The 15,688-nt window shown below is 47.8% G+C and overlaps 2 protein-coding genes across 2 annotated transcripts; both read left to right on the plus strand.

Moving 5' to 3' along the window:
* Positions 1–1,586: 1,586 nt before the first annotated feature.
* On the plus strand, positions 1,587–4,743 carry LOC127320832 (cation/H(+) antiporter 19-like). Its single transcript, XM_051349922.2, has 2 exons — positions 1,587–1,752; positions 2,491–4,743. The coding sequence occupies exons 1-2, from the start codon at positions 1,588–1,590 to the stop codon at positions 4,741–4,743; spliced, it is 2,418 nt and encodes an 805-aa protein (XP_051205882.1). The 5' UTR covers position 1,587.
* Positions 4,744–10,073: 5,330 nt separating this feature from the next.
* Positions 10,074–15,316, plus strand: LOC127320831 (cation/H(+) antiporter 19). Its single transcript, XM_051349921.2, has 2 exons — positions 10,074–10,348; positions 12,874–15,316. Exons 1-2 carry the CDS (start codon positions 10,160–10,162, stop codon positions 15,109–15,111), a joined length of 2,427 nt encoding a protein of 808 aa, XP_051205881.1. The 5' UTR covers positions 10,074–10,159; the 3' UTR covers positions 15,112–15,316.
* The last annotated feature ends 372 nt before the right edge of the window (positions 15,317–15,688 follow it).

Genomic DNA, 15,688 nt, shown 5'->3' on the forward strand with positions numbered 1-15,688 from the left:
TCTTGTCAAACGCACAAGGCCAGGCTTCTTTTCTCACAAGTGTTCCGCAATGGGTGATGTCAAACCATCCAACTCTTAACACTATCTCAGTGTGCCATGACAAATTTTCCACGTTGCACAGAAAAAGCACGAGTTACCATCGACCATACACTTGAAGATCCAACGGCTCCTAATAATGTGGTCGCTCCATGGGACTGAGATTTTAACTCGCTGGCTCCCTACAATTTGAGATGAGAAATGGCGCCACTAGTTACAAAATATGGCTTCTCTACTTGGGGTTGTGGTCTTTCCGATTGAACACGATGGAAATTATTATGGAGCATTGGTCCATCATCCAACAGTTTTTCGTGATATTCGTGGGTATGTAGCAATTCATGCATGGGTGAATATCTACATGCAATGTGGGTGCTTCTCCCGGTCGCTAATCTCGCCCACTATCATCGTGGGATTTCGTTCTCGGCCGTTGTGTGACCTCTACGACGGGTGGAAGCCGGAGCGACGAAGCCATGGTGTTGTTCTACGGTGTTTGCTTAGGTAGTTTTGGTAACATAACCATCGACTCATCTGGTGCGCAGACTCGGTCGGGATGGCACTTGCGTTGGCGATGTATTGTCTTTTGTCCACTTTTCTCTTACAAATTAGCCGATTCTTTTTCCTGGAACTGAATAAGTCATGGTCTACTAAAAAATATATTTATATGCGTGGCTTTCTCATTTTGCTTGATCTAACCGCGACTATCAATTGAACAAATAATGTATGAGAAATATGTCATGAAAATTATATGATGAAGTTTTATTCGGAGGCAAATTTTATACTCTAATATTTATATCGTTCCCTAAAGTTGTGCCCCCAAGGCTGAAACGTTCATTGAGTGAACCAGAAAGACAATTGAGATTAAACGATACATGTTTAGGATTGTGGGTAGGATGACTGAGATTAAACGATAACACGATACCCTCTCGGAGGTTTACATTGGGTTGAAGCCTGAGGGTCTATAGAAGCACAAGCAATTTTTATTTTTGTATTGGTCAAATTAATGTTCAAAATTGAATCTCGAATACCGGTTAATAGAAACCAAGAGAGTGATATTTAGGAAACTTTTGGTAACATTAAGCCACTGCATGTGAACCCCACATGCCAGTGACTCAAAGTCACCTGAATTTGGGCTGCTAAAGTCAGCTAATGTCCTATGGGATAGTACTTTAGGGCTGCTAAAGTGAGCCAATCCGTGGCTGGCTCTGGCTGTAAAGTATAGCTAATGGCCTATCTGATACTATGATAGTAGAAAGTCTTGGCCCGACTATTTGTTTAGCCTTAGTGAAGCAGTAATAATCGTTTAAAGTCAGAGAGAGAGAGAGATTCGTGCGAAACGTTGCCCTCAATCAGCCAATTAGCAATGCCGACGACCAGCTTCTCTAGTACTCGCAAGTGTACGGCCTTTGGCTCTCCCCGGCCGCCTATATAAACCCGCAAGTGTACGGGCAGGTATGGTACGGCACATAGTACGGACACTAACTCAGCTATCTACCTAGTACGGTTTGCGTCCGTACGTAGAGATAAGCTAAGCCTAAAGCCGGCGAGAGCTAGATGGCGGGTGGCGTGACGTCGCACGGCGCGTTCCAGGGGGAGAACCCGCTGGATTACGCACTGCCGCTGGTCATCTTGCAGATCTGCCTCGTCATCGTCGTCACCAGGGGCCTCGCCTACCTCCTTCGCCCGCTTCGCCAGCCTCGGGTCATCGCCGAGATCATAGTAAGCAACAAAGCACACATCCATCATGCATGGTGACGATCCAGCACCCTATGTTAGATCTTTCATGCTTATGAGACATTACTGAGGATTAAGGACCAACATGTTTATTATTCTGAGTACCACTGTTTGACCGAACCTCACACCAATATCACCAATTCTCATAGTCGTTATTCAAATTATTGGAAGTAATTTCATCTTGGTATAAATGGAGTTTACTACTCCTTCCAATCTATATTGAGTGTCGCTGATTTAGTATAATTTTATTTTAAATCAATGACATTTATTATGATTGGACGAGAGTATAGGTAATATTGGGCTTACATAAGGTTACCACTCGCTAGGATGGTGAGTATCTGAGTTACATCTTGAGCTTACATGCAATTTTTTTTTTTTTTGCTAATCATATACTACCTTTCTTTTAAAGAATAAGGAACACGCGTATTTTAAGTTGAACTTTAACCACAAAAATAGAGCAACAAAATTTTGATTATATTATATAATTAGTACCGTTGGATTCATATTGAAAAGCACTTTCTAATAATACTAATTTAATATAAACAATCTTTATATATGTGAAGTAATTTTTGGTTAAATAAAAAGTACATAAAACGAGACCACCTTGTTCTTTGTAACGGAGAGAGTATATTCTTCACCCACAATGGTTTGACTTAGCTGTTGACTTAAGACTGCATGGCTTGCATGCCCGAATGAATGACGTATGCTGAATTGCTGATGCAGGGAGGAATCCTGCTGGGCCCGTCGGCGCTTGGCCGGAGCACCAAGTTCCTGAACACCGTGTTCCCGGCGCGGAGCATGACGGTGTTGGACACGCTGGCCAACATCGGCCTCCTCTTCTTCCTCTTCCTCGTTGGCCTCGAGCTCGACCTCAACGCCATCCGCCGCACCGGCAAGAAGGCCCTCGCCATCTCCCTCTCCGGCATCGCCGTACCCTTCGTCATCGGCATCGGCACCTCCTTCGCCTTCCGCGCCTCCATACCCGGCCTGGAGGACTCCCCGCAGGCGCCGTTCCTCGTCTTCATGGGCGTCGCGCTCTCCATCACCGCATTCCCCGTCCTCGCGCGCATCCTCACCGAGCTCAAGCTCCTCACCACCGACCTCGGCCGGATGGCCATGTCGGCGGCGGCGGTCGACGACGTCACGGCCTGGATCCTTCTAGCGCTCGCCATCGCGCTTTCCGGAACAAGATCGCCCATCATTTCTCTCTGGGTGCTCCTCACCGCCGTCGGCTTCGTCGTCGCCGTGTTTGTGCTCCTCCGCCCGGTGCTCGTGTGGATATCACGGCGGTCTCCGGACGGCGAGCCTGTCAAGGAGGTCTACATCGTCGCCACGCTCGCCATCGTCCTCGCCTCTAGCTTCGTCACCGACGTGATCGGCATCCACGCCCTATTCGGCGCCTTCATCGTCGGCATCGTGGTCCCAAAGGACGGGCAGTTCGCGAGCGTGCTAATCGAGAAGGTGGAGGAGCTCATCTCCGGCCTCTTCCTCCCGCTCTACTTCGTCTCAAGTGGGCTCAAGACCAACGTGGCCACCATCAGTGGAGCCAAGTCGTGGGGTCTCCTCGTGCTCGTCATCCTCAACGCCTGTGTCGGCAAGATCGGCGGCGCCGTGGCCACGTGCCTCCTGGTCAAGATCCCGTTCCGGGAGGCCATCACTATCGGCTTCCTGATGAACACCAAGGGGCTCGTGGAGCTCGTCGTGCTCAACATCGGCAGGGACCGCAAGGTGCTCAACGACGAGGCGTTCGCGATCATGGTGCTCATGGCACTCTTCACAACATTCATCACCACGCCCATCGTCATGGCCATCTACAAGCCGGCGCGACCGTCCTCGGCGGCGCCGTACAAGCGCCGCACAATCGACGGGGACGACGGCGACCTGCGCGTGCTCGCGTGCTTCCACGGCTACCGCAACATACCCACGCTGCTCAACCTCGTCGAGCTCTCGCGCGGAACCGGCGGGCGGCACCGCCTCGTCGTGTACGCCATGCACCTAATCGAGCTCTCCGAGCGGTCGTCGGCCATCTCCATGGTGCACCGCACGCGCCGCAACGCCATGCCGTTCTTCAGCAGCAGCAAGACGTCGTCGACGACGGAGGTGGCGTTCGAGGCGTTCCAGCAGCTGAGCACGGTGAGGGTGCGCCCCATGACGGCTATCTCCGACCTCGAAACCATACACCGTGACATCATCGACAGCGCCTCCAACAAGCGCGCCGCCATCGTCATCGTGCCGTACCACAAGACGCTCCAGCACGACGGCACCTTCCACTCGCTCGGCTCGGCGTACCACGCCGTGAACAAACGCGTGCTTCGGGAGGCGCCGTGCTCCGTCGCCATTCTCGTCGATCGTGGGCTCGGAGGCCACTCCCAGGTCGCCGCACAGAACGTGGCCTTCTCCGTCGCCATGCTCTTCTTCGGTGGGCCCGACGACCGGGAGGCTCTAGCTTACGCGGCGCGCATGGCAGAGCATCCAGGAATCACAGTCACCGTCTCACGCTTCCTGCCCAACCGCCCTGCTGTAGCGGAGGAGGACGCCGCCCTCGACGAGGCGGCAGTCGAGGCGTTCAAGGCCAGGGTCGCTGGTGCGGGAGCTGAAGACGACGGGTCCGTGCGGTTCGAGGAGAGGGAGGCGCGGAGCAGGGAGGAGGTGGTGGAGGCCATCGTGTTGCTGTCCAAGTGCAACGTGTTCGTGGTTGGGAGGATGCCGCCGACGGCGCCCCTGGCGGAGCATGCCGACGAGCTGGGGCCCGTGGGGAGCTACCTTGCGTCGCCGGAGTTCAAGACGTCTGCGTCGGTGCTGGTCATCAAGAGGTACGACCCGGCGACGAACCCGAAGAGCAGGAGGTTCGACCCGAAAGCGAGGCCACCGGTGGCGACCGACGAGGACACGATCGATGAGGAGGTGGGTGGTGGCAGCGCTGCGGTGGTGCCGGTGCCGGTGCCGTGGTCGCCTTCGCCGAGCGAACTCGCATGAGTGATGAGTCGATCCATCGTCAACTCGGCGGGCCAGTACGTGTCTAAAACACTACAGAAGAGCCAAGCAGGTACGAGTGTGATTTACAAAGTATATGAACCAGTTAGCACTTCGGTATCAGTACGAGTTTGTATATATTTCATGTGTTGCCTCTTAAATGTGCAAATGGAGAATTGTGTTACAATTTTAATTGCAGTGCATGATATAATTTTGTGATTGATGTTTTTTCCCTTGTCCTCTTCGCCTGCAAATATTTTTGTGTTCTGCTTAATTATTTATTTATTTCTAAGTCGAAATAACAGAAGCTATTTTCTAGTAATCGACTATCTCTCAATATCAATACTGTTTCCGGGTATCATATAGCCTAATTTTTCAAAATATGGAAAATGTATACTTCTATGTGTAAAAAAAAGTAAATGTCTTTCTCCACGTACATATCATAAATTTAAACAGTACTACTACATAAATTTGTAGCTTGAAAGAACAAAATTGTGGCTGCGCAAAAGCAAAAAAGTAACACTATTTCATCAACAAATTTGTCTTTTTTCTTGACGCCCATGGCTGAAAATACATATTGATGATTATTTTTTACTTCCTTTGTTCCTTTATATAAAATGTTTTCTCAGACTTAATTGCCTAGCCAAAATGTCTTATCAAAGGAGACGGTAACATATGTAGCTTTTTTTAGAATTTGTGAGGGTACAAAATACTTTTTTTCTTTTAAGAAGGGCTCCATCTAGCGTAGGCTCCATTTCGACTTATCTTACATATACTGGGCTTCACTCGTATAGACATATTGCATATACCTTTATTGTACTCACTCTGTCCTATGAAAATTATCTGAGTATCAAAATTTAGATATACCTTGACACTAAATAGCATCTACATATATTCAAATTTTGACAAATCTCAGATAAGTTTAGTGGGACAGAGGGAGTACATGGGATGTGCATACAAGGTTGTTAAATTTTGACAAATCTCAGATAAGTTTAGTGGGACAGAGGGAGTACATGGGATGTGCATACAAGGTTGTTCAGCTTCATATTCTCTGGACCAAGGGTCCACGTCTTCTGAACGCTTAGACTAGTCATAGTGGGGAGTAACATAGAGTAGTAACATGGTGCATGTTACTACCTTCATAGTGGGTAGTTACATATATATGTGGTGTCATGCATCTTATATTTATTAGATTGTAGACTCATCTTGTCTTGAGAAGTGTGATGTTATGGTAACATAGCTAGTTACCACCTCACTCTCTTTCTTCATTTATTGTCATACCATGTCACCAAAATGCTTTGGGGTGTTTGATGTTACTACCTATGTTACTCCCACTATGATGTCGAAGTCCCTTACATAATTAGATTTAGACATAAGTGTTTAGAAGCTTTGGACAATGGATGGTAGTGATATCAAGCCACGTCTGTTATACTGCCCTGGTAATGAAACCAACTTGGGCACTTGGCAACTAGCTAGCTGTTGGTTGGTTGGGAAACGTCATGTATGATGCAAACGAGCTTATCATTGCACCATTTCATAGAAGACTTCTATTTATCTGTACAAAATTGCTAGTTTGCAACGATGATAAGCTGTGAATACCTAGCTAATGTGTGGACGCCTTCTACCACCCCAATATATTAGTGCACTTATTGCTCCCATCTTTAGGTAAATATATCTGATTGTGCATCAATTATTCCGTTGTTTACTAATTACTGTCCGTTTGAAAGGTCAAAGTCAAACCTAGGAAACAAGTAGACAAACAAAAAAGCAACGTACTACCTTCCAATGCATCTCATGACATCCTTATAATGCATAAAATAGAGTAACATAATTATCATTATAAGATCATATATCCTTATGGAACAATTGGTATATTTGGGTTCAAATTTGTTTATTGAGAATAAATTAGCATTGATATGAGAAATATATATCAATTTAAAATTGGTTCCGTTTGTAAAAAGAAAAATGGTAGATTTTTTCTAGGTTATAGTTTGTAAAAAATAATTACTTGGTTTCCCATAAATTAAAATTAGAGGTCGCCCTCCTTCCCAAAGAAAAAAACATGAAAATTAGATATCAGTGGGAAAGATGTTTTTTTAAATGCAGGCATGTCCATCTATGAGTCCAATGCGAATCTCCACTACCGCAAACCCTAAATCGAGCACATTTTTGTGTACTCCTCCCTTGATTTACCGATACTTCGTATTGAGGATGAGAATATATTGGCCCCTTTAGTACTTCAACTACTCACACATTTCTAAATTTCACCGCCTGAAAGAAAACAATGGTGACAAAGTTGAATGTTCCTCAAGATCAGCCGCGTAGTTCCTTTAAGAAAAGGACAATTATTTTGCTATTTACTGATATCGATTTACATGGTCGGAGTCAACCATAGAAAATAAGTAAACAATGGATGTGCTTATCCATTACTTGAGTCCAATGCGTCTCATCCATATGGTGCATATATAATAACCTATCATCATGAGTGGTGAGCTATCCTTATGTAACAACTAACATAGGTGAGTTTGACTTTGTATTATCGCAATTATGGAAGCAATGAGAATAAATACGTGTCAATTCTAGAGATATATATGGTTGGAAATGTTAAGCTTCATGCAGTAGCCACTAGGTTGAACCAAAAATCCGAACTGATGAAAAATACTAGGCAATCTACTTGTACACGTCAACACCCCCTCTCACGTGTGACGGGGAGACGAGAAGACAAGTCAACACGTGTAGAGAGATAAAGATGCAGCAGAAGGCCGGAACCAGACGGCAGGAGGATGCGGGGAGAGGAGATAGTTTTTAGAATAAATTGGGAAAGTCAGGATTTGAACTCGAGACCTAGGGCTCTGATACCATGTTAAGCTTCATGCACTAGCCACTTGAACCAAAAGTCCAAACTGATGGAAAAGGCTAGGCAATCTACTTGTACACGTCAACAGGAAAATCGATGTCATGTGTGTAGGAAAAAATGGCAGGGAAAAACCCGTGAATGTGTGTGCATGTTTATGTGTTTGTTATGGGCTATTGTTTCGTGTATAGGAATGAAATACATGCATCTGTGATTTCTTTTTTTTAATGTTTATGGCCGAGTTTATTTGTGAGAAGGTGCCGAGTACCGACAACTAGAAATCAGTGGGATCCTATAAATAGAGGGGAAAGCTACATAAACTTTATAGAATAGCATTTTTTTTTCTGCAGTGCTACCGTTAAATTATGAGGCCATGGAGGATTTCTGTGGCTCATAACCCTAACTCAGTCTGTCGGAACCCCTCATTTCCATGGCCCAAGAGGACGGCTCATCGAAAGGTCCTAAACTAATTGTTAGGGGTACCAAACGATGCTGGTACCAAATTATATGCTTTTTTTTAGCATTGTTATTACTTGCAACCATTTTTAAGCTTGACCATCAACCAAGCAAAAGTTAATAAAACTACAATGGTCCTTAAGCTGGGCTACCTAGATCCTTTAACAAAAGTAAAAGTACACTATATGTACGTAGCTGGTGGCAGGAATCATCCTGTGACGGAATTATAATGAGGCCACGAATAATGAAAACGGTTCCACGTTCCGATCCTGCGCGGACAACGGTTCCGGATCGAAGCGGCGCGATGGCAAAATTAGTATTGTCAACGATGTGTTGTAGGATCATCAGAGGCTAGCAGCTTTGATAAACAACGTCAACTCTCTGCGACGCATTATTGGCCTAGAATATTCACAAGGAAACGCTGATCCAATTATCAATCAATCCATATTTTTTTGTCTGGTCACTCCAAACGGGAGCGCGGGTGACTTCCGCGTGGAAACGCGCGGTGGGCGTATAGCAGCACAGTATCTAGACGACCGCAACTTCATTCCGGCCGTATGGTTGTACTTTCTGGTGTGGATCGACTAGCTTTTTAGCTCAACTGGTCATCGATTTGAAAATGAAATGAGCCGAATTATGAGTTTATTGCGTAGCTTGACCTAAACCAAGCTGATCTTGGACGATCAGTAGCTCGTTCGATTTTACCTTGAGAGCTCGAAATAAATAATTATAAATAATGAATTTTCAATATATAGAAAATGAATATGTAATTCACTAATTTGTTAGTATTACCTTGTTGTATTCTGTGAGCATGATTTTTTTTCTTCTTTCCTTCTATATGCAAAAAAAATCTGAAAGGTCGGGTAGATAACCAAATCTAGGCATTAATGGTACGTGGTCTGCCACTGCCCCTATGAATAGGCTATCATAGGTCTCCCAACCAAAGTTTGTCAGATCTTCCATATCCTTGCTAGTAGTTCAAGTCTCGTTGACGCTCCAAGAACACCTTTGATCCCCAAATAACTAGAATCTTCATGAACTTATATATAATGTCCAATGAACTCTTATCCTAGTGGTTTTTTTTGTCCTACGTTACGATCAAGTACTGATTTTTCGACCGCGAACAAGCAAGATACTTTGGATAAATTTACACTATAATCATATTTATATTTTGTTATTGTGATGTCGTTGTGTGCCTTACTAGTTAAAAATCGCTTTCATATATATGTCGGCATTCTTTTCGCTCTCGCCTCGAAACTTGCTCGAGATCGTTACAATCCGAGTATACGCGGATTTTACCGATCGACCTTACACTCCACTCAGTCACACCTTGCTTTAATTTTAATATGAGCTGGGCTGAGGCTAGTATAAATCGCGCAAACGCGACTCGTTTACAGCCCTAGGCATGGTCATAGTAGAATAAAGCCTCAAATTTCCTAAAAAAATACCGCCTCCGTTCCTAATTATAAGATATATAGTTTCTTAAAGAATGCAAAATTCGGAAAAATTACACCATAGTTGGAGGGGATTAACCCTAGGAAATTAACAGGAGCTAAGATAAAAAATAACGTAATCAAATTTCTAAAACTATTGTACATATAATTGGCGCAATGCAATAAACCTTATATTCTAGACTTTTTTTTTCTCAAAAAACTATATAGCTTATATCTAGAAACGGAGGGAGTATAGGGCTAGACTAACAAGTCGATTGGCTCGATTCCTTAAGCTCGCGATGGTTAAGTTTTGGACAATTAATTATCTAAAATTATTTTCTCCAAAGAAATTACTTGGTAAAACTATTATTTTTGCTCTGTTTATTACGTGGTCCCGAGGTGTCACCACTCGTTGAGGAAAATACTAGGCTGGCTGGGCGTCTTAATTGTGCGGAGTAGCAAATTAAGCAAGGGCAGAGCTATGCAGGCACAAGCTATTCCATGTGGGCAGCTGATGTGGCGTCGTCGTCTAGTGGAGGCCTGGCTATATATACCCGCTCGCAGTCGCAGGGCATCACCACCGTGTTTCCACATTTAAACCCCGGGTTGGTCGACCAGGGCGGCGAGCGAAAATCCTAGACACTTGGCGAGAGAAATCTAGAGAGGAAGGAGGGGAATGGCGACGGCGGCGGTGTGCCCGGCGCCGATGCAGGCGACGTCGCACGGCGCGTTCCAGGGGGACAACCCGCTGCACTACTCCCTGCCGCTCGCCATCCTGCAGATCTGCCTCGTCGTCGTCGTCACCAGGGGGCTCGCCTACGCCCTCCGCCCGCTCCGACAGCCGCGCGTCATCGCCGAGATCATCGTAAGTTTAAACCTTCCCCCCTTCCTACTCGTGCGCCGCCGCTCCTCCGTTTCGTCGTCATTAATTGCCGCGCCGCCGGCCGGCCGGTTCCTCGAATGGCCGGACGACTAGGTTAGTTCCTGCTAGATCGATATATAGTTGGGGTTTAGTTAGTTTTGCCGGAAAGGAAGGCCGGTGTGAATTCCGCGTCGCCGCCGTTGGCCGGGGACGAGGAAGGCGGACAGCGAATTTCGGCTACTCCTCCCTCGATCCAGGCGACGTGCGTGCACATACGAGTCTTTTCTGAACTCTGGGAATCAAATCAAATCAAACTCGGGAGTCCACGGGGAGAGATGGGAAACACGTTGGACTACTAGTCGATTTGGACTTGACTCGACTAAAAGTTGGGGACAGATCGACGGGGACGGGGACGACAAACCACGCCTTTCGCTAGGTCGTTCCTCCGTCCGTCAGAACTCAGCCGTCGCCGTCCTCCTCCTCTCATGGATCCCCTTTCTGCTTCTTCTAGTCGTGACAAAGACAGACGTGGCTTCCCATCCCAGTTGCGAGAAATTCATTAATTTGGACTGGATTCTGTGGGGCTGCTCTACTGAACCGACTTTACTTCTGAATTTTCTGTCTTCTTGCTTAGCTACCTGCTGGCTTGGCTACTGTTAGTCAGGCAACGTCAATCACCTCTTCCACGAGTTAGTACAGTTAATTGCTTGCTATTGATTTGGGCATATACTCCTACAGCTAAATCATCATAGGACACGAATAATCCTAACAGAAAATTAGTACTGATTCAAAACGGAAGTGCTCAGAGGAAAATGCGAAAGAACCGTAAAAGAAAATTGTTACTGCTTCTCAAATATAAGATCAACTAAACTTAAGGCTGATGATGATTTTTTTTGTTCGTGAAGAAAACCTATTCATCGTTGGTACGAATTAAATGAAAATAATAGTGCAAATTAGTACTACATCTGTCGCGAAATGCAAGCCTGTTTAGAAAGCTAAATTAGAAAGCTTTCTAGAAAGGCTTATATTTTAGAACAGAGGTTGTATGCAATACTGAATACTGCCCCAAATTAGATACTGTATATTTCCGTCCACGTGTGGAGACGTTTCAAGGCAGACATATCGGATCCCGACTCCCTTGGGAGAGGGTGGGCTCAGATAATACCTGCTGCAGTCAGATCGATCGATCGATCAAGCCGACCACTGTCACCTTAACTTATTCTAGAAACCCTGCTGTACACAGTTGTCGGGAGAGATCAGAGTTGTTCGCTAGCGTAGCCACAAGGAATAAGATTTCTCAGCATCTCACACACATTTGTTAAGTCCTGAATCCATAGATCATCGTCTCTTCAGGACTACTCTATGCTCCACAAAGATGTGTGAATCTCCGGTCACAACTGTATATGATTATTTTTTCCGCTGTAAGATCCATCGGCGTACTAGTGCTTACGATTTTCAGTTCAGAGGCAACAGCTGGCTGTAGCTATCTAGACACTGTACCGAGATTGACAAGAAGAAAATCATCAAAATACTAGTCAAAAAAGCTCTTAAGTCAATGGTCCGTGCGTGTGATGACGACGTTGTGTAATTAAACAACCCGCAAGTCAATGATCCGTGTGTGTTCATGTCCTTTGCATGGCCATTTCTATCAGCTAGCTCACCCCGCACCCCTTTGCACGTACGTTCAGACTTCAGACACACGATTTGCCTCTGTATTTTTGAACAGTGCATCGGCGGTTAGTTCACTTAGAATTGGTCAACGAAATGAACATGGACAGGCATGTCCCCGTTGTTCACAGCTCGGTTAACTTGCTTCTGTCTCTTGCCTTGCTTAACTAGTCAAGGACAAGGCCTAAAATTAAGGATATCTACAGTAAGAAATGTGGAACAAGTGAGGTCCTTTTGTTAAGTGCATTATTGACAGAAAGATGCTCCTCCTGGCTGCTGCTGCACAAAGCATCTACCACCATCCATTGACCTGCAGGCTAATAGATTTCGGTGGGGAGAAACTCGGGTGGGGAGAAGCTCCTAGAAACAGTTCTACTCATTCTTTTAAGCTTACTCATGCAGGAAGTAGCTTGTAACAAGTGTCGACTCGTATTAGCATATTAGCTAGCAATTACTAATTAATATTCCTTGCCATGCTTTTTCAAAAACCTTGAAATTTTATCGAGCGGCAAGCTTGATAGGCAACCAACCAACCAACAACTTGTAATTTTGTCCTTGCTTGCTAAGATCAGAATCGGGGTTTGAGTTTTGACATTTCTCAGGATGACACACACACACACACACTAGCTGCTATTAGTGACATATTTTGTATCATTGTTTTTTCTTACTAGCAGCTGAATATTATGACCGCATATGACATTGCTCACATAATGAAAAATCTGATTGTATCTTGGTATATTATCTTTTGAAAAGTGAATAAATATGGAATTAAACAAATATTTCCAGTGCATGGAAATGGATGGAATGATGGTTTGTTTTGTTCAGAGAAATTAACGGCAATGCATGGTTGATGGATGCAGGGAGGTGTGCTGCTGGGCCCGTCGGCGCTGGGCCGGAGCACCAAGTTCCTGCACGCCGTGTTCCCGCCAGAGAGCCTGCCGGTGCTGGACACGCTGGCCAACCTCGGCCTGCTCTTCTTCCTCTTCCTCGTTGGCCTCGAGCTCGACATCGCCGCCATCCGCCGTACGGGCAAGAAGGCGCTGGCCATCGCACTTGCTGGCATCTCCCTCCCATTCGCACTGGGCATCGGCACCTCCTTCGCTTTCCGCGCCACCATCGTCAAGGGTGCCCCACAGGCGCCGTTCCTCGTTTTCATGGGCGTCGCACTCTCCATCACAGCCTTCCCGGTGCTCGCCCGCATCCTCGCTGAGCTGAAGCTCCTCACCACCGATCTCGGCCGTATGGCCATGTCGGCGGCGGCGGTGAATGACGTCGCCGCATGGATTCTGCTGGCGCTCGCGGTCGCGCTCTCTGGAGAAGGCTCGCCGATTATCTCCCTCTGGGTGCTCCTCACTGGCGTCGGTTTCGTCATTGTCATTATCGTCCTCCTCCGGCCGGTGCTGGCATGGATGGCGAACCGGTCCCCCGACGGCGAGCCGGTCAAGGAGGTGTACATCTGCGCCACCCTCGCCCTCGTCCTGGCTGCTAGCTTCGCCACCGACGTCATCGGCATCCATGCGCTCTTCGGCGCCTTCATGGTCGGCATCGTCGTCCCCAAGGAGGGGCCCTTCGCTGGCGTGCTCATCGAGAAGGTGGAGGACCTCATCTCGGGCCTCTTCCTCCCGCTGTACTTCGTGTCCAGCGGCCTCAAGACAAACGTGGCCACCATCAGTGGAGCAAAATCATGGGGGTTGCTGGTGCTAGTCATCACCAACGCCTGTATCGGCAAGATCGGTGGCACGGTGATTGCGTCGCTGGTGGTGAAGATCCCGATGAGGGAGGCGGTCACGCTGGGGTTCCTGATGAACACCAAGGGCCTCGTGGAGCTCATCGTCCTCAACATCGGCAGGGACCGCAAGGTGCTCAACGACGAGTCCTTCGCCATCATGGTTCTCATGGCGCTCTTCACCACCTTCATCACGACGCCCATCGTCATGGCCATCTACAAGCCAGCGCGGCCGTCAGTGCCATACAAGCGCCGCACCGTGGAGGGCTCCCCATCCGACGCGGACAGCGAGCTCCGAGTGCTCGCCTGCTTCCACAGCAACCGCAACGTCCCAACGCTCCTGAACCTGGTCGAGTCGTCGCGCGGTACGAGCCGGCGCCGCCTCGCCATGTATGCCATGCACCTGGTGGAGCTCTCGGAGCGTTCTTCGGCCATATCCATGGTGCACCGCACGCGGCGCAACGCCATGCCCTTCTTCAACAGCGGGGACAAGGATGGGCAGATGGTGGTGGCCTTCGAGGCATTCCAGCAGCTGAGCACCGTAAGGGTGAAGCCAATGACGGCCATCTCCGACCTCGAGACCATCCACCGGGATGTCATCGACAGCGCCGCCGAGAAGCGGGCGGCCATCGTGATCATGCCGTACCACAAGATGCTCCAGCAGGACGGCACGTTCCACTCGTTGGGCTCCGAGTACCACGCCGTCAACAAGCGCGTGCTCCGCGGCGCCCCGTGCTCTGTCGCCATCCTCGTCGACCGAGGCCTCGGCGGCCACTCTCAGGTCGCCGCTAAGAATGTGGCTTTCTCCGTCTCCATGCTTTTCTTCGGCGGACCCGACGACCGTGAGGCGCTGGCATACGCCACCCGCATGGCCGAGCACCCCGGCGTCTCCGTGACACTGACACGGTTCAAGCCTAGCCGTGTACAGCCCGACGAAGAGTCTAGCGCGGCCGACGAGGCGACGGTGGAGTCGTTCAAGGCCAAGGTCGGCGCCGTGACGGACGGATCAGTGAGGTTTGATGACGTGGAGGTGTCCGGCAAGGAAGATGTGCTGGAAGCCATCAACTCGCTGTCCAAGTGCAACATGTTCGTGGTGGGGCGGACGCCGCCGGCAGAGCCTTTGGTGGATAGGCCCGAGGAGCTGGGACCGGTGGGGAGCTACCTGGCGTCGCCGGAGTTCAAGACTTCTGCGTCGGTGCTGGTGATCAAGAGGTACGACCCGGCGACGAACCCGGCTAGCAAGAGGTTCGATCCCAGGGCGAGGCCGCCTGTGGCGACTGAGGTGGAGGACGATGACGAAGAGTTGGGAGGTGGAGGCGGCAGCGCCTCCGTCGTGCCCGTGCAGTGGACGCCGACGCACGACGCCGCCTGAGTGAGCTTGCCGATCGATTAGCTTGGGCAGAGGTCGTTCTCCTACTCGTACTGCAGTTGCGGCGCTTAACAACGTGAAGTGTATGTAATTGGTGTTGTAGTTGTACTGCAGGTCCGCAACCTTGGATTTGTCCTCACTCTCTAGTGGAGTGTGTGTGTAATTGTGTATTGGTGCCATGCATGATGCCGGAAGTCAGATTTATCCTCGTCTGAGTCTTGATGTGCATGGCTTTGCGAGGGAGACCCCAGCGACACAATCGGGTCAACCGAAATGTGAAAGAAAGACTTACAGAGTGCAGTGCCAATGCCAAGTTTTTACAACGTTTTGAGCACTCTCGCGTACGACACATGGTAAATCAACGCCGTTAGAAACATTTCTCTTTTTTTGTTGAAAAAAGATTCATTTTTAAATGCTTACAAAGAGTATCTTGTGAATAAATTACAAAGAATAAGGTGCAAATGATATTCTTTTACATTTACAAACACAATGTATCATGGCTTATGACATAATTTTGAGAATTTTAAAGAATGTTTTTTCTACTTTTCATTAATTTAATGAAAAAAATGCACATTTCTTG

Source organism: Lolium perenne, chromosome 5 (assembly GCF_019359855.2).
Source record: "Lolium perenne isolate Kyuss_39 chromosome 5, Kyuss_2.0, whole genome shotgun sequence".
Classification (NCBI taxonomy): domain Eukaryota; kingdom Viridiplantae; phylum Streptophyta; class Magnoliopsida; order Poales; family Poaceae; genus Lolium; species Lolium perenne.